At 43.2% G+C, this 19,512-nt stretch overlaps 1 protein-coding gene across 4 annotated transcripts in view; it reads left to right on the forward strand.

The window, feature by feature from the left end:
• The window catches only part of LOC147029652 (uncharacterized), a 443,651-nt gene that overhangs the window by 44,610 nt on the left and 379,529 nt on the right, over window positions 1-19,512 (forward strand). For 3 of the 4 annotated variants that reach the window (XM_085872860.1, XM_085872862.1, XM_085872861.1), the window contains one exon: window positions 19,181-19,308. The exons of the other annotated variant lie outside the window; for it this stretch is intronic. Coding sequence is in view for 1 of the 3 variants with exons in the window: in XM_085872861.1 (XP_085728987.1) it covers window positions 19,181-19,308 (128 nt within the window). In the remaining 2 variants the exon portion in view is untranslated. The remainder of the gene's footprint in view (window positions 1-19,180; window positions 19,309-19,512) is intronic. 4 annotated transcript variants of the gene reach the window in all.

A 19,512-nucleotide genomic window follows, 5' to 3' on the forward strand; every position in this document is an offset into this window, starting at 1 on the left:
TGGAATGCTAACTGCTTGGGTGGCAGCAAGCCCACTTTTTGAACATGACGACCTGAAAGCAACATCTAAACACATTTTTGGGTGTTTGTATATATATATGTATGTGCGTGTGTGAATGTCAGTGGAGGGGGCATGAGTAGTGCAACTGAAAGGTCGACTTTACTGTATGTCATGGTAAACACCCCATCACAGCTTGCAGGTGGGAACATAGCATCAGAATGGAGCCACGATAATGTATGGCGTATAATTTGATTAATGACAGGAAATGTAGTTCTGGATTTATTCCACCTGAAAGGACTCTGTACGAGCTTCAAAAGAGTCCATTTGTTTAAAAGATTGTGACAAACATTATTCTTATGCTTTTTGTAGATACCATCGCCAGCTTTACCTATCTGTCAAAATGTCAGAAATCTACCTGATGCAGCATCCACATAGTCATTTGGTAGCTTTGGCCATTGAACTACTACAAAGGGTGTTCTCTGAAACAATCGGCAATGATTACTCTAAGCAACGTGATAATATGCACCTGCTTTTATTGTTGAACTTGGAAACCGTTCTTCTACCTAGGTGGTCTTGCCAAATACGCATAAGCCTTTGAAAGAGAAAATGAAAATGAAAAGCAAGCTTCGAACGTCCATGTCCCCCACCCCCTTTCCCCCAACAACTCCACCCCACCCCAACTCCTCCATCCCACGACAGTGGGAATGTTTACCAGGACAATGGGAGATTTTGGCGGAGAAAATCCATTTGTCTGAAAATCTCAAAAATGAACCTCACACATCTAAAGTATAATCGAAGGAGCATCGTTTAGATTATATTTTGAGAAATGGAATTGTATGTATTATGTGAAGCCAAATTGATATCCGTACAAAGTTATTTTTCGATTGGACTAATTTGAGGTTCACATGACACTGAACTCATTTCCTTGTCATGCTCGCCACAGGGATAAACATAAGCATGAGGAACAGCAGAAAAATCACATCATTTCACTGAAGAGCACAACCGTCCCTCATCGTTTGTAATATTGTACTAGAATTTGCTGACAAAAATATAACCGAACTGCAAATCATTCCTCTTTTAATTCCATTCAGCGGCATTACAATTACATAGCCCTTTGAATTAATGGGTTGCGCTTGAAACGTTTGTCTATTTGTATTGGATTGTCTGCCTCCAATGATAGGTCAGGGATTTAAATCAGAAATATGTTTTATCTGAGCAATCACCTGCAAAAAAGAATAATCAAAAGAGTAAAAAAAACAAACGTTGTTAGTCTTTCACAATGAGCATATGAATAAATATCCACGCAATATATGATCCATAAATGATGAATTTATCTTGTATGAATCATAAAATGATTTGCATATTATTTTATATGTATGCTTTTCATTCTGAAGATTATCAAATTTATGGTTTATTAAATTTATTATTTATTGCTTTCTTCATTCCCATAAGACATGCTCGATCGCACCATTTGTCCTGGTATGGATTAGTTTCACTCTGATGGAAAAAAATGTCCATTTTTGAAGAGTCTTTTCTCTACGTTCAGCCGAGGCTCATTGTTGGCTGGGAATAAGATCTCCATGAAATCACCCCAAAAAATAATAATATTAGAACGGATTTGGGGGTTCGCGGTTGTGAGGTGGACTTCTTCCCGACCAATGAACCTGAATCGGATGAGCCGCAGATAACTCTGTGGCACGACGGGTTGCCAAGTAACCACAAACGCTGTCTGAGATGCTTAATTTAGGTAGGGTCCAGTGTCGAAATCCCACTTTAGCTCCCCAGCAAATTAATCACCCCAGATAAGGACTGTCCTTCCCAGCGTTCCACTGTTATCGATCAGAACGGCCGAGCGATACCGTAAGTGGAACGTTGGATAACGTCTAACCACAATGAAACTGCAGGGCAGAACTCCCTGCCACAAGTTACATGTTATGTCTAACCAATGCAAAGAGATGTTTGGGTAGTTGGAAAAGCACTTATTCAAGGATTAGCAAAAAAATATGTATTTACAAGCAAACCGTGTCACACAAGGAAGCTCTTACACCTAAGCACATAACCCCACCCATTCAGTCATCTTCTCACAACTTTCTACACAAACAGCACTTCAAGCATTGATAGACAGAGGAGCGAAGTCTGTGTGATATGGTGTGCACACAAGCCTCACCTGTACATGAGTCGGACAGCTCACGTGGTAACGAACAAGGGGTGTGGTTAAAGTGAGGGAGAGGTGCAGGTGAGATGTGCAGTGTATGTGGGTGAGTGCAGTGCGAGTCCTGAAAAGGACTGTTGTGGACTCTGTTGATACTCTGAAAAACCAGGTTGAGTCAATGAGGTGAGTGCGATGGAAGGTGCGAGGATGAAAGGTGCATGATGACGTGTATTGAGAGAAGTTAGTGCTGAGGAGAATCATTATTGAATCGCTTGATGCTTGAGAGTTTGTGGTTGGTTTTAACAAAGTCAGCATAGGAGGTATTGTCAGTGAGAAGGTAGTAACCATGCCTGGAAACCTGTGTCTCCGCACCAGCTCCTCTCGGCACTCTCAGCACCCGTTCCACGGTGTTCTCAGGGCTCATTCTGCTGCATTCTCAACGCTCGTTCCATCGAGTTCCTGAGGCATGGCAATTGGCATGGTTCACCTCAGACTCTTGAATTATCGACTCGATCACCACCTCTGTTTGATCGACCAACCAACTTTGAACTCCGAGAACTCCTCGAAAAACCAACTTCACTTCCACTTCAAACCAACCACTTGACTCTGAACTCTTCTCTGAACTCAAACCAACTCTGAACTTTTCTCCAATGAGCTCCCAAACCAATTCCCACACAACTTCTTGTCTGAACTGTGAACTCTTTTTTTTTCCTCTGCCTGTCTCGACTCTTTCCAGGCATTTTATCAACTCTGCTTCTGTCTCCTCATGTCTGCTTTTCACAATCCAGCCACTCCAATTGGCTGGCGCTCTGTGATCCAGTTATTGCGATTGGCTGCAGGAACGCAGGAGCAGGGATCTGATTGCTTGGAGGCAATGGAAAGGACAGGGCAATGCGTCTGTGAATATCAAGCCATTCCTGAATCCACTGCGCTAAAGAGGGTGCGGTGATCTATGCATAACAATGAAGCATTGCTGAATGGATTCATGTTGTTTGTGGTGTGTTTTGTGGAGTGAACGTTGTACATGGTTTGAGTTTCTAGAGTGCTTAGAACAAGTGTTTGAAAAGGAGGTCTGGGAATGGAGTCTGAGAATGAAGTCTTTAAATGGAGTCTGAGAATGCGGTAATTCTAACTACACTCACAACGTATCTTTCCCTTCGACTGATACGAGAGTGAGGGGTAATTTAGCTCGACAAAATACAATAGATATAACTATGCTAGGGATCCTTTATGTGTTGGTACGTGTCTCTCTGGGGTCTCTGACAACTGTAACAATATAATATAAGTTCCCTTACAGGCAATTTCAACACAGGAAGAGGCCATCAGATCCATCCACTCTGCACAATGGTTGTTTTGTCCATGCACTATCCCTTATAAATGCTCAGCATCAAGCAAGGAAGCAGCACGTACCTCTTTAAAGTCTTTGGTACAACTTGTCTGGGGGTCCAACCATCCGACCTCCCAGTCTCAGAGCAGACGTTCTCATCATCACACCACCGAGTCAGGTCAAAATCAGCTCAAAGTCACCATGCTCGTTCATATGGATCTCCTTGAGAGGTAGTCATCATCAACCTGTGCAGCCAAAATCGAAATTTATACGGGCTTGATGTTTTGATTGACCAGAAATTGAATAATTATCGATGATTCGATTCTACATTATCTAACTCACCGCCCGCCATCTTGATTTCCCGCAAATGCATTAAATGAAGAAACAAAACGTGAGTATTGGTATTGGTTATAAACAAGGCAAAAAATAATTCAAAAATTAATAATCCCCATTCATTAGGGCCCTGTCACACCTTGACGTTTTAGCCAGCGTATGGCAACTTATCAAAATTGATCTAAAATGCTGGCGTACGCTGAACTATTGATGTTTTTTTCAGTTTTGGGCGTATTCATAACGAGTTGCATGTTTGCATAACGTATTAGTAATGTACACAGAACGTTTTGATAACTTATAGATAACTTATACCAACGAATGCCTAGCGTGTTGTCGGCGTTCACAACTTATGCCCAACGATAGTCTAACTTATGCATAGCGCAGCAGCGTATCGCCGATGATCACGTGGCGTAGCCTATTAATAGGCTGCCGCTCAACGATTTAAATCATAACCACACTAGAAATGGAAGTGTCACCATCACCGTCATGCCGAAGAAAAAAAACAAAACCAAAAAAAAAATATGGAGTCTGGAACACTGACGGGTTCCTCCTGTGAAGCCCATTTTTATATACCAATTCCCCTAAACACTGCCACTACGCCATTATAGGGTAGCTGTAAGTTCGAAACACGTTCAGTAAGTTCTGTGGTCGTCCGGAAGATGTCAAATACGTCTACATACGTCAATATGCGTTGGAGATACGTTACACATAGGTTCAAAGCACGTTACTCATAGGTTAGAAATAAGTTTCGGGTACGCTAAACATTACCTCGACGTGTTTCGACTTATGAGTAACTTACAAGTAACGTGTGTCGACGTGTGTCAACGATCGCATAACGTGCCTACAACTTATGGCCAGCGTATGCGGAACGTGTGAGTCATAGGCCGAGCATGTCGGAAAATTTTGAGCATGCTTAAAATTTGTCGATGAGCTCGGCGTACGACGATGTATGCCAGCGTGCTCTTAACGTATACAAAACTGACCCATAACGTATTCGACATGTGCCAGCGTTTTAGACAAATTTTTCATACGTCGGCATACGCTGGTTAAATCGTCAAGGTGTGACAGGGCCTTTACATTACCAATTATTATTAGTCCCCTTCCGGTTTCACTGGAGTGGACTATAGGTTTGCTTTCGGTCTGTCGGTCTGTCTGTCTGTCCATCCGCCTGTACCTTTGCCTGTCCCACCTGTGGTTTTTCAGACTTTTTTCCCATGCCCTTTAACATATTTAACTGAAACTTAGTACATGACTTTACGATGATAAGTTACAGAACAAGTTTGAGTTTCAGGGCGTTTTGTCAATTTTTAACAGTTATTCCCTTTTTGTACTTAGAAAACATCACATCGGTAGGGGACATGTATTGCAAAGTAATTCTCTCTCGTCTACAATAATATACAGACAAAAGTCGAGGTTAAATTTATTTGAACCGCCTCATCTCTTGTGCTCTGTACGCGATAGGAGAAACAATCAGGGGAGTGGTACAAATTTGAGATAAATAATATCAAAAAAAAAAGAAACTAATGGAAGGTAGAGGAGTGTGGAAGTATGTAGGAGTAGTGGGAAGGGTGATGGTACCATAACCTCGGTCATTTATTTAGGGGTGGGCAGAGTAATGTTTCCATTGATAAGTCCACCCTTCCCACTACTCATACATCCCACCTACAGGTGCCCATATCGTCTCCAGGGTGGTTTTCGAAGCAATCATGTGAATTTAATCCACACCATGTGTCTCAAGAATTCACCAATACATCAAGGACAATTCATGAAGAATTCATCAACTAATGGGAGTGGAAAAAAGGAAGTTGTAAGTGGAGGAAAAGTCTAAAATTCTGCATTTTTGTGTGAGCAATATGTACAAGAAGATACCACACCCTCCACCCTCTCCGTTTCCCCTTCACTTTTCCCTTGCTACACATAAAGTGTTAATATTCATAAGCAAATGCAAACATCTAGAACATATATATATATATATATATATATATATATATATATATATCTATATATATATATATATATATATATATATATATATATATATATATATATATATATATAGATATATATATATATATATACTGTAAATGGATCTGATGCCACCGACAATGTCATTTTCATTTTTTTTCTCCACTGACAATAAAAAATTCCTCCTTGCAGACTGTCTTCTATATTAGACTGGAGAGTTCACAGAACACCTTACCCCCGCAGTTTTGAGGAAAACAACATGGAAAGGGTCTTTTCAACTCTTACTCTGCATTTCCGAGCATGAACTATATTTTCCATGAGCCACGATTTTGTCTGAAGCTTGATGTTCCCCAACGCTGAGAAAGCGAGCAGCAAATTTGATTGGTTGAGATAGCGTAAAACAGCGTAATATTTTGTCCAAATAATGCTAAACTGGAGGTTTTTGGAAATGCCAAAAAAGCAATTTGTGTTCGACCGTGTTCAAGAACAGATGGTGAACAAAAAAATGGAAACACCAGGGTACACTGGCAGTAGAACATAGAACGTGTGGCCGCTGCCACACGAAGTATCACAGATTTGACCAGCGAGTGAAATATTCAAATCTCTTCCTGGCAGTCGTCAACTGGGCTGCTGCTTGATTCTGGTATTAAGAGCCAACATGGCTGCAAGAGGAAACCTCAGTGACTTTGAATGGGGTGTAATTGTTGGTGCACATTTTGCAAGTGCATCAGTAACAAATGCTGCGGTAATTGTGAAAAAAATTATGTGGTAATTGCTAATGTGTTGCGAGGAATTGTCTCGAAGGTGATGTTAGCCTGGGAAAAAGAAGGAAAGATGTCTTTATCGAAGGGAAACAATAGGCGGAAGCACATACTCGATAAGTGTGATGCACGGGCATTAGTCTGGACTGTGAGGGGAAACGGAGAGAAATGGCAGACAAACTGTGTGCGGGGTCAACGTGGGTCGTAAGAAACCTGAATCATCAAAAAAGGTGAGAAAGGAACTTCATAGGGCGGGATTCCATATTTGATGCACAAACCGCTAATAACACATGGCAATGCTCATTTGTAGGTCCAGTGGTGCATGGAACATAGGAAATTGATTGCAGAGCAATGAAGGAATTTGATATAGTCTGATGAATCATCCTTCACCATGTTCTTAATGAATGAATGCATGCATGTGTGTAACAACCCATGGAGCTCTTCAGCCCTGAGTGCCCGGTTTCAACAGTGAAAGGTTCTGGTGGTTCCACAATGTTGTGGGTCGCATTGGCCTGGATCCACTCATTCCATTAGAAGGGAGGGTTGATGCAGCACACAACGTTACCGTCCTGAGCGATCATCTGCATCCCATGATGCAGAATTCCTTCCCTGCTGGAAGGGTGTCTTTCAAGATGTCAGTGCTCTAGTCCACAGGGCACTTGTTGTCACTGGGTGGTTTGAGGACAAGGTAACAAGGACAAAACAAACAAAAGGTAACAAGGACAAAGTTACCCATCTTCGATGGCTCTCCCAATCGTCAGACATCAATCCCATAGAGCATTTGTGGGATTGTGTGGTGAGGCACCGAAGACAACGGTTTCCATCTCCATCAAAATGACGTGAATTGGAGGATTTCATTGTGGAAGAATGGTACCACATCCCTGCAGAACATTTCCAGACACTTGTTCACTCCATGTCATATTGTATCCATGCCTTCCTGGATGCACGTGGCAGCTCAACACCCTACTAGGTTACATTCTATCAGTGTTTCCATTTTTTTTCTTCCACTATCTGTAAATAATTCAATCAAAATAAAATAACTGTTTGAAAGGCTGTAGAAAAACAATTTTATGGAGGTTTACTGCCGTTGATGTATCCTCTTTTACACTGCTTTCTTTAATACATTAAATTCGTCTTCCATGCCCGTTGTTTGTGTCCTTTATAATGTCCCTACAAACAGTAAGGTTCCTATTTAGAATGATTTTCCATTTTGTTTGACTGCCAGACAGACAGGCTGTAACAATTACTTCACTGACTTACTCCTCTGTCTGCATGCGAGCTTGGGACGAGGTTCTACACAATTTGCCAAATTCAGTCAAAGTACTGCTAAGCTGCACGTTTGTGTTCTGATTCATGTTCCGATTCATGTTCCACTGTGTTCAAAATATTGTTGCGGTTCTGCAAAAGCACATGCCTCTAAGGCAATGGCTCCCACCATACAGCGATCCCCAGGCAGTTATTTCATTAGCCTTCATGCAATCAGATCTTCCCCTCATATCTAGTGGCTTAGCGGGATGAAGTTCATTGCGTGGGTCTTATAGCTTGGTCTAATTATATCTCAATCTTCCATTCAATCCTGATTTCCATTCCAACCCTGTTCTTTTTTCCATGGTACAAATCAAATCAAGCAAGCAAGCAAACACACACATGATATGAATAACAGCACCAAGCAGCCACCTGTGAAAGACTCACAACATGAAAAAAGACACTGCCTGGCACCCTGTCATTCAAATCTGCATGCCAATTTACAATGGAATCTCACCTTGCTCAAACTTTGCTCACCAAAAACTCACCACCTTGACCACCAACATCTCCCGCACTCAGGAAAAATTATCCCGCCCCTCCTCATACCTCTGCGTCGATACAATTTGCCACCAAACAGAGGTGTGCTGAACGGCCCAGGCCACTTGAACCGCGTGATGCGGGGTCAAGCCAAGCACGTGAACAGTACCAACCGAATCTCACCGGAGATGCCCCGATTGGGCATGCGGAGTGGATACGACCCTCGTCCAGGCGCCAGAACACAGCAGGACGAGCGGCGAGTGATGGGGGGGGGGGGTGCGGAGCTCCAGGCCGTGTCACGCCGGATGTGCGAATAAGACCGCTTCCAGCCCCAGGAGCCTGGTCGGGTTGCATTGGTCAGCCAACCACGCCAGGTATTGCGAGGCCGTTAGTCCTCACCTGCTCTCCATCTGGCTATCTAATCTTCCTCGGGCGTGTGTGTGTGTGTGTGTGTGTGTGTGTGTGTGTGTGTGTGTGTGTGTGTGTGTGTGTGTGTGTGTGTGTGTGTGTGTGTGTGTGTGTGTGTGTGTGTGAGAGAGAGAGATGGCACCTGTCATAGCATAAGTTAAGATTGTAGAAGTTCTAACGGTATAAATCTGCTGTGTCTGCTTTTGTAAATCGCATGCCTTTTGTCACACCCCACAAATTCCTTGCTATCTGTGCTGTACATAATAATAAACCCATTGACTGTGCACCATACCTTTCCTCACTTAATTGGAAATAAATGCTTGTGTAGAAATGTTCTCAGCTCGTTTTCATCTTTTCCTTCATTGGTCCAGCATGGTCCGTATCCTAGCTGAGCTGGGACGTTATTCCCCAACGATCTGTTTTTCAAGCCGGTACGTCCTTGGGCAGTTACACTCGGCTGCATCTGATCCGGTAAGGTGATCTGGTTTGAACAAGGCATACCGAGGGCATGTCCCCCGGTAATTAAATCACGCGACCATTAGGTAACCGGTATCCAATACATGAAGGATCCTAAGTCACGTGATCGAGTTACTGGCGTTCACGGTCAATTAGCGACCTGCCATGTCAGAGTTATTTGTGTGCGACGGCCTGTGATTTCAGAGAGTGAGGTGGGAACCCAAGGTAGCTTTCCCACCCCCCATGCCCCTCTCGTGGTCTTCTTGCCCCCGACCCCGGGTCTGCAACAATATTAAATTCAATTGAAATTAAGTGAATCCTCGATCATGGATTGACTTATGTAGACCGACAGAGTTAACCAATTGCTTAATCCTGCTTTGCACTTCCCCTTCTGACAAAATGTCCTTCTGACCAACAACTAAAAATATACATGCCTTAATATCTCCACCTGTCTGGAAATATGTTGGCATTTATATTAGCAAGCAGACATGGTGATGCCCATCTCCCCTCCGCACCAGGTTTCTGGGCAAATATGGGTGTTGAAACCACACTAGTAAGGCCAATGCAACAAGGCTTTACTAACTCTACCTTAAAGACACTCTATGTTCCTGTTTTCTCCTGCAATTGTAAATTGCTACCCTAATCTACAGGAGTCACTGTGTCAGCAGCATAGCCATGTGTCAGGAAACTATGCAAACCCATAGCCAGGTGCTGCATAAACTCATGCGAATGAATGAATCAATGTGCAACAATGAATGTGGATATGCTAAAAGTGTAATCCGCTGTGTGACCTGATTCTTTGTCTAAGTTGTTTTTGTATATACTCTAAGGACACCAACATTCGTGGGGTACACGTTCCTGAAAAATACCATGAATGTCGAATCCGCAAATGTCAGGGCATTGTTTAAATGAGAAAAATGGGGATGGGTTCATGATTCATAAGGGAAGATGAAAAATTCTGTGAAAAACTGAAAATACGCCCGTGAAAAATCATGAATATGCGAAGCACAGGGCCGCGAATGTAGAAGCAGTTCAGAAAAACGATGAGTACGTGAAAAAAAAAAAAACATGAATACAAGAATCACAGGGCCACAGATGTAGAAGTGGGTCACATTTTATGAAGTGCGAATATTCGTGGTTTGTGAAATAGCAGAACTGCAAATGTTTGAGTCCGACTGCAGTACTTGTGTATAACAAAAATATGATTTGATTTTCATGGAGTAATGTATGGAATCAATTCAACATTGATCGAGGTATTCTACTCATCATGAGAAGCAAGAAGTTGACGTTTCAGGTGTTAACCCTAAATCGGAGCAGAAGAAAGAGATGGGATAGCAGTGAGGGTTGAGAAGGGTGGGAGTCGGTCCATTCATTGTTGGACCTTCCACAAAGCAACACCATATATCCTTCACTGGCCACGATAGTTCTCCATTCTTGTTTCACATAGTGTAGTTGAGAGAGAAAATAGTTTGCTAGGAAGAATAAATGAAACTAGAAAGGCACTTGGTAGATAGGTAGAGTGCATACCTTCACTATATAATGCCTAATCCACGAGAACATATCGGGCCCAATACTTTTTTGAAATATCATGCGAAATATCGTTTTTGGCCCTATCTCTCAATGGTGAAGAATCAGTTTAAAATTAAATAATTCTCGTCTTCAGATCTGGATTTGGATCTTCACCAAAATCTAATCAATTTGTCAGAGTGACATACTCAACCTGTCCACCAAGTTTCATTCGGATCCGTCCCCAACTTTTTGAGATATCATGCTATATATTAGTTTAGCCCTATCTCTCAATGGTGAAGAATCACTGAAAAAATTCTAGTAGTCGGATCCGGATCCGGATCTTCACCAAAATATCATCAGTTTGTCCTTGTCACACATTTCAACCTGCCAACCAAATTTCACCAGGATCCGTCCACAACTTTTTGAGATATCCTGCACACAGACAGAGAGAGGTGAAAACATAACCTCCTTCACCTTTGGTGTCAGAGGTAATAATGATGCATGAGCTGTTAAAATGGAAATTTGATAAATAATACTTAGGGATCGTAAGAATGGGATATACTTTTCGCTGAAGTATTTTGTTCCTCACGAGGTGGATAACAGGTGATACAAAGAAATGTCCGTGGTTTGTGTATAATTAAGGAGTTTATTTGAGCAAACTGAAGGCACATCCAGCCAATTCATTTGACACATAGACAAAGATCCAGATCCAAACTCATTGGATTAATCCAGGCACATCTGAACTGAAGGCACATCCAGCCAATTAATTTGACACATAGACAAAGATCCAGATCCAAACTCATTGGATTAATATATCAACTGTTTCCTTAACAGAGGTTTGATTTTTCCAACTACACCGTATTCTTTTCTGATTTGGGTCATTTCCAGGTGTACTAAGTTTGGTTTTGTGAATCTAACTGTTAGTTATAAAGATGGATGTGTGCCTTTCCAGAATGTGCATTAAGAATTTCCCACATTCAAGTTGTAAGGAAAGTATGAGCATGAAAGATGAGTTTCATTGATAGAAGCAATAAAAATCTGGCAAATTTTAGCTTGAAAAATATGCAGGTACATTGCAGAAAATCCTGCAGAGAAGATGAATGATGAATATATTAAGGCAGAGGAATGAGTCAAACTTTAAGGTAGTTCATTTTAGGTGTTGGCAGGAGTTGGAAGAGGGGTGAGTGAGTGGAACTGCAACTTGATGCTCACAATATTGATTTTAGCATTCAAAAGTAAATATTTATGACAAAATACTCAAAGAAATATTCTTGTCCCAATACGGGACTTTCAAAATGACGTATGAATGCTTTGGAGGCCGTTTGTGCATGCACTTTCTGTGTGTTTTCAGTGACTCACTTCTGTGAGATGGGGCTCTCTTAACCTTCCGGTTCCTTCCGGTTTTCACTTCCGGTTCCGGGTTTGGAACGTCAACGGTTCTCCTTCAGAGCTCTCTGCTGACGATCTCAAAGTTAAGTTTCCGGTCGTTATCTGTCCAGTTTTGACTGTTTATTCTCTCACTTACATGTTACTATGTGTTCCCAGTTCGGTTTTGTTTCAAAAATCGTGCTATTTGTGAGATTTTGTCGACTTCGTCATACCGGACACTTGAGGCCTACCCATGAGGCTTGAGGCCTGCCGGTACGATCGTTTTTTGTTTTTTCTCCCCATTACCTTCAATTTCTATCTTCCCCACTTTCTTATCCCTCCCAATTAATCACTCTATTTCTAATCTTAAATTAAAAAAAAAACCCGCGATCTTTCTCCTTCCTCACTCACGACTCTCGAGTCTTCTTCTTCTTCATCTCATCGTCTTCTTCTCTTCCTCGATTTTCTCCAACAATTACATGACCTAATCTGTTGAAAACTCTCTCAAACATTAATAATAAATACAAAAACGATCTCTTATCATGCTTCATCTTCCTCTTTCACACGTGTGGTACTCTTTACTGTATCATAATGCACTACTCTGTTACTATTTAAACCGACTGCTCTCAATTCGACCTTTCCTTCATACCTTGCCTAAAAAATCCAACTGTTACAGCGTTTCTTCTCTCCATTCTCTGAATTCGCCTTCATTTCATCCCTCAAGAATTGTGTGAAATCGCATCTCTGACCTAAAACTTTAAAAAACCCCAGTTTGCTATGAATGTTTGCTTTCCATTAACCATTATTTTTTTCCAACTTCAGTGCCAACTCACCCCTCACTCTCAAAGCAACCACCCCACTCTTCTCCCTCCAAGCCTCCTTCTCACCTCTCTCAAAAACTCCCGCCTCACCTTTCTCCCACCATTCATCCCCCTCACTCATCCTTCTCAAAGTTGCCCCCCCCTCTCATGCACAAAGCTGCCGCCTTGCACTGCCGTGTCACCTCCAGCGCTTCACTCCACGGCCTCAAATCCTCAGCTTCCTTCTTCCCCCTCTCTTGTCCCTCTTCTCCCCCAGCACCACAGAGCCTTTTCTCCTCCTCATCCAGCCCCTCCACTAGCTATTCTGAAATCCCCCACACTCTTTCAATAACCCTCCTTACCTACCCCCCTCATCCCTTGTCCTATCCTCCCCCCACCCCCTGCACCCAAAGCCTCCTCCCCTCCCTCTTCATTAAAAGTGTGGACCTCAAATATCCGGGGCCTTCACTCAAACCTTTCAGATCTTTCCATACAGGTTGCCACTGACAAACCAGACATAATCTGCCTAAGAGAAACATTCCTCCCCCAAGACGTGTTTGACTCCCAAGTATCTCTCCCTGGTTACTCCCTCCTCCGGTATGACAGACCTGAGCCTCGTCCTGGTGGAGGAGTTGCTCTCTTCATCAAAGACTTTATTCCTCACTCTCCATGCACTGCTCTCACTCCCCCACACCCCCAGGAATACCTCTGGCTACGGCTTCCCCTCCACTCCCACCTCATGTTTATATGTGTACTGTACCGTCCACCTAACAGTGATGACTCCATCTACACCTCACTATCCGAAAACATGGACCAACTTCTATCTTCTCATCCAAACTCTCTCTTCCTCATATGTGGCGACTTCAATTGTCATCATGCCATTTGGCTAGGTGTGGGTACCTCTCTCACCTGCCATGGCACTTCAGCAAAAGCTTTCTGCGGCTCATTGGGACTGACTCAATTGGTCAACTTCCCTACCTGGATCTCAATCATTGGTACTCCATCTCTTCTTGATCTGATCTTGACAAACTTCCTTGACAAAATCTGCTGCTCTTCCTCCACTCCAATCGGTTCTTCTGACCACGTCCTTGTCAAAGTGGACATCTCTCTGGCTATTATCAGAGAACCACCTCACCGCCGTCGAGTTTGGCATTTCACTCAAGCCGACTGGCAGGGTCTCCAAGCAGCCCTCAAACTTGTAGACTGGTCTCCTATCACTACCTTCTCCGACATCAACTCATCCTGGGAATTCTTTCAAAGAAACTTGCTCTCCCTCATGCACAGATTTATCCCCTCTCGTTTTCAGTTGTCTTACCCTTCCTCCCGCCCTTGGTTCACTGAAGCTTGTGGTGAGGCAGTTGTCCTGAAACAACTTGCCTTTGCCTCATGGAAAGCCAACCCAACTGAGGGCAATCTCAGTTCCTTCCATAAAGCTCGGAACAAGTGTGTATCTACCCTCAGGAGAGCCAGAAAACAACATCTTTCTCATCTCAAGTCTGAGCTCTCAAACCTCTCTCCCTCCTCAAAATCCTGGTGGCATCTAATTAAATCTGTTTCTGGTATATGTTCCCCCTCCATCCCCTCCCTTACCTCAAAAGGCCACACTGCTGATACCGCACATGAAAAAGCTGAATGCCTAAACTCGATGTTTGCAGCTAAATTTTGTGTCCAAAACCCATCACTTTCTCTACCCACCTTACCCAGTTGCACCCAACTGTCCCTGGCCTCTGTGTCCTTTTCTCCTGACAAGGTGGAGAGCTTGCTGTCAAACCTCAACTCAGATTCTGCAACCGGTCCAGACGGCATCAGCCCACGTGTCCTCAAAGCCTGCTCTTCTGCTCTTGCTCACCCTCTCTGTTCTATTCACCCTCTCATTTGCTCAAGGTCATCTGCCATCTGCTTGGAAATCAGCAAACATTACTGCCCTGCACAAAAAGGTGCAAAAACAGATCCCTGCAACTACAGACCAATCAGCCTTCTCCCAATCATTAGGAAGGTTATGGAATCCATCATCTCTTCAGACATCAAATCCTTCCTCTTCTCCAATGGCTTGATTTCTGATCATCAATTTGGTTTCAGACCAGGTCACTCGACTCTGTATATTCTGCTTCTGCTCTCCCAACAATGGATGGAAGTCCTCAATGCCAGACAGGATATCCGAGCCGTATCCCTGGACATATAATGTGCTTTTGACACAGTCTGGCACCCTGTCCTGCTCACCAAAGTCTTTTCCTATGGTATCCAAGGCCATCTCCACTCATGGCTCGCAGACTTCCTCTTCTGTCTCAGTCACCGAGTGGCCCTAAATGGAGTTCTTTCATCCCCTCTTCCTGTCCAGGCTGGAGTTCTTCAAGGTAGCGTTCTGGGCCCTGTTCTTTTTCTGGTTTTCATCAATGATCTCTCCGACTCTCTGGAAAATCCTCTTTATCTCTTTGCTGATGACCCCACCCTCTGCCGTTCCATCGGTCATCCCTCAGACCGGCAAGCAGCAGCTTCTTCGCTCACTGCAGATCTGGATAAAATCACAAACTGGTCCAACACGTGGAACATATCTTTCAATCCGGACAAATCTCACACTCTCACTATGTCTCTTCGAAAGGACTGTTTAGAAAACCCCCCATTCACTTTCTCAACAATCCTCTGGAAGAAGTCCTTTCTTTCAAGCTTCTGGGTCTCACTATCTGCCATGACCTTTCCTGGGAAAGACACATTTCAAACCTCGCCTCCAAAGCCAGTCGCCGACTGGGAATCCTCCGTCATGCAAAGTCCTTCCTCGGCCCACCTGAGCTCCTGACCACTTACAAAGCTTTTGTCCGCAGCCTGATGGAGTACTGCTCTCTGCTCTGGGCTGGTGCTCTTGCCTCCCACCTTTCTCGGCTTCACGCTGTAGAAACCAAGGCATTTCAGATCATTGGCATCTCCCGCAATAAGGCTGAGTCTTTGGGCCTCTCACTCATTCACTGCAGGTTGGTCGGTGGTCTTTCTGTCTTCTACCGTCTCCTCTCCAGCCTCGCCCTCCCTGCTCTGTCTGCGATTTGTCCCCACCACATTTCAGCAGGGCGCTCAAGGTCCGCCAACAACCCCCTTCTGGTAAAACTACCAAAATCACGAATCACTGCTCACCTTCACTCTTTCATTCCTCTTTTTTCCCACCTTTGGAATAAACTCCCTCACTCTATTCATTCCCATTCTTCCCTTCAGGCCTTCAAAACAGCTGTTCACCACCACCTCTTATCATCCCATGTCCAAATCCTCGATCTTTTCTACCCCCGATAATTCACCCAAGCCCACCTCCTTCAAATTCCCTGCTTTCCTTCATGAAAGTCCCTGTAATGTCCATCTTCTATTCCCCATGTTCCCTGTCCCATCCCTCTCCCTTCCACAGATCTCCTACTGTCTCTGTTCCCCACTGTTTTGTCCTTCCCAGTCCTGCCCCTCTTGCCTCATGTCCCCCTTGCTGTGTGTTGTGTGTTAGCTCTCACAAGAGCCTCGACAATGTATGCAAAAAAAAAAAAAAACTGCCCTTGCTCAGGCAAAATCTTGATGTGAAATCGTGTTTTTAACATATTTTTGAGGGTTTCAATGTCGGAGTGGCAATAACGTCGGGTTAACAGTAATTGTTGTGTTCCTGGATGCAAATCAGACTGTTAGAAATATAGGAATTATGAGAAACATCCGTGGATGAAAGATGCTGAGTTGCTGCCATATTCTGGAAATGAAAGCTCGCGGCGGCAGACACGCATATGCGGACACAGCCAATTCAGGAATGGATGCAACAATCTGGTATAATTTCTCTTGTGGAGCAAACAATATTTTTATAACAGCCCACACACCCCCAACATTTTTTTTTGGTTCACGAGTCAGTAAGTGACCACTATATTCATTATGGGTGTGTCTGTCTGTCCCGAGCATAGCTCCGTGGGTTTTGATCCGATCTTGATAAAATTAGGGTGCGAGGTTTGTATCATGATCTAGTTGTGTTTTCCGGAGAATGGGCGTGCTGCGCCCATTATGGGCGGAGCCACGCCCAAAAACGTGTTTTTAGGGGGTGGCCAGTTTCAAGTTACATCTTCTCCGAGGGGGTTTGTCGAATCTGGCAGGGGTTTCGGTATTTGGTTAGCCCAATGGCACCTGCATAGCCCCACGGAGCTCGATTTTTCATTTTCGTCGCAAGGTCAAAGTCACAAGGTCACGAACTTAGAAAATGTCAAAAAAAATCAATAAATTGGGCATTGAGCTCCAAGGGTTTTCAACTGTTTCGAACGAAAGTTTGTATGCAAGTAGTGCTCTTTGAGTATTACAACTTTCATCATTTACGTTTTTCCCGATTCCCGCCAGTTTGCCCGTGGCGTCCCCTCGAAGATCAAAAAATAGAAAAGGCGACCCGTGTACATTGCTCGTGAACCATCGCCGTTTCCAGAGTTGTATTATTTTAAACTTACCTTGCACATTCACATGCTCCAGATTTGTCCTTCCCATCAGTGTTCAGAAGCACCCAAACCAGATACGGTGTCTCCCTCCAACTCTTTTGCTGCACAATAGATGCACACCCCAGCTTTCTCTTAGGAACTTTTCCAAGTATATTCAGCTTCTGTTAGAAGCTTTGTGATTCATTTCAGGTAACAATCATTGTCGCGCATGCACGGTAGACGTTTACATGCCCCGGAGATCGTACGTCTCTGCGTTTCTGCGCATGCGCCTGTGCAATTGAGCAATGACATCATTTTGAAAGTCCCGTATTGCAGGATATTCCTCCTTTTTGAAAATGTACAGGAATCATTTTCAAAACAGATGTTGAGAAAAATAAGTGTTTAAGGAATAAAGGAGTATTGAAATACACAATGAAAACCTGGTAGGGTGATTGTTTTCTTAGATATCTATTCGACAGGAATGGCTTGCAGGATAACTGAGAGGTATGTGCATTCACCTTTGAAATGTCCAGCCGAGGTTCGAATCTCGACCCAGATATAAACTATTATCCTGGTGTTTCACATGCAGGGTGAGCTATCTGAACAAACTTAGGCCAGAGGACACATCGACCAGCAATGTTCACAAATGACCACCGAGTTAATTTTTCCAATTAAATTTCAGCAATTGACAAATGTCTACAAGAAGGAAAATTTTCAAACACATATTGTGAATTCCAAAGAGGACAATGATAGTGTACAGACGTGAATTAACCATCACGTTTTACGAGGGAAGTTCAAAAAAGTTTTCGAAGTGAGATTTTTGTAAAACGAGTTTCCTTAGAATTGGAATTTCAATGCAGGAAGAGGCCAATAGGCCCATCAAGTCTGGATGTTGGTTGTCAACCTATGGTTGTTTGTCCATGCTCTATCCTCTTTAAATGCTTCAGCATCAAGCAAAGAAACAGTCTTTGATATGAGTTTTTGGTATTTTTACGTCTTTGGTATGACTTGGCTGGGATTAGACCCACTGACTTTCCAACCTCAGAGTGGACTCTCTCACCATTACATCACCCGGTCTGGTTGTATATTCATTACAGTGCAAGAAATGCCATTAAAAAAAAACTCAATATGTAATAAATACATCAGTGCTGATATTCAGCCAAGATACCCATTGTAAAACTAACAAACAAACACAGCCTCTAGCTGTTTCCCATAACTGACAGGTGAAGCTGAAAGCACATGTTGTCAATTTAAGTGCGGAAGAATTCACTTTCACTGGAGCCAAACAGCAAACTTAGTTTTACCCCTCTGCCCCCTCCTTCCTTCAATCCACTCGAGCAGGCCCACCATTCCCCAGTGGAGGCAAGAGCCTAAGTGGGACCTGCTGTAGCAGGTGGAAACATTTTCATTGTTGCTGCCCCATTGGACTCACTTTTGTGAGGGATAAAGGAAATGAGCCAATGGTTGGGGAGGTTGTGCCTTGCAGTTCGGATCGCGAGCAAGGCAGGTCACAGAGGCAACACAGAGACAATCATTGAAGTATAACCCATGATATATGTATATATATATATATATATATATATATATATATATATATATAAATATATACATATATATATATATATATATATATTTTTGCATTTATGAAATATGTTAAGCAGGTTTGAATGTAAACTCCAAAGAGGAAGTGGCATGGCCAATGCAGTGCAACCGGCCAACCTCAACGTGCATTGTGATGTTGATATAACTCGTGAACAACGAAGGGAAATCATCTTTGGATTCTCGGAGGATATTTTTAGATATTTTATATGCTTTTAGATATCGACATTGTATTTCCTCTCTCCCAACTACAAATTGTTCTTCACATAATCATTATATGATGAGTCGTTCGTTCTTCACTGTTTCTACAGGCAATTCATTTCATCAGGTGCTCCAGTGGTTGCTTGGAATTTCACAATGGTCAACATCGCATGTTTGCCATTGCTGAAAGCAGGTTGCATACCCAGCTACTACCTTCCCCATTCCCCTATTGATCAAGGTAGGAATTTATACATTTGTCACGGATCTAGCACAAGGTGGCTTACTCATTTATTGTTTAACCTCCACTAGCTAATTATTGTAGGCAGGATAGCTGGGCCAACCCTATCTGAAATCTGGAATACCCATCGCCCAGCCTCCAGGACATTAGGATAATCGTTTTTAATCGGTTGAGGTTGAAACTTCGATTGCAAAGTTCAAAGAC

This window comes from Eptatretus burgeri, chromosome 3 (genome assembly GCF_056783735.1).
Source record: "Eptatretus burgeri isolate ZD-2024b chromosome 3, Ebu_testis_v1, whole genome shotgun sequence".
Lineage (NCBI taxonomy): Eukaryota > Metazoa > Chordata > Myxini > Myxiniformes > Myxinidae > Eptatretus > Eptatretus burgeri.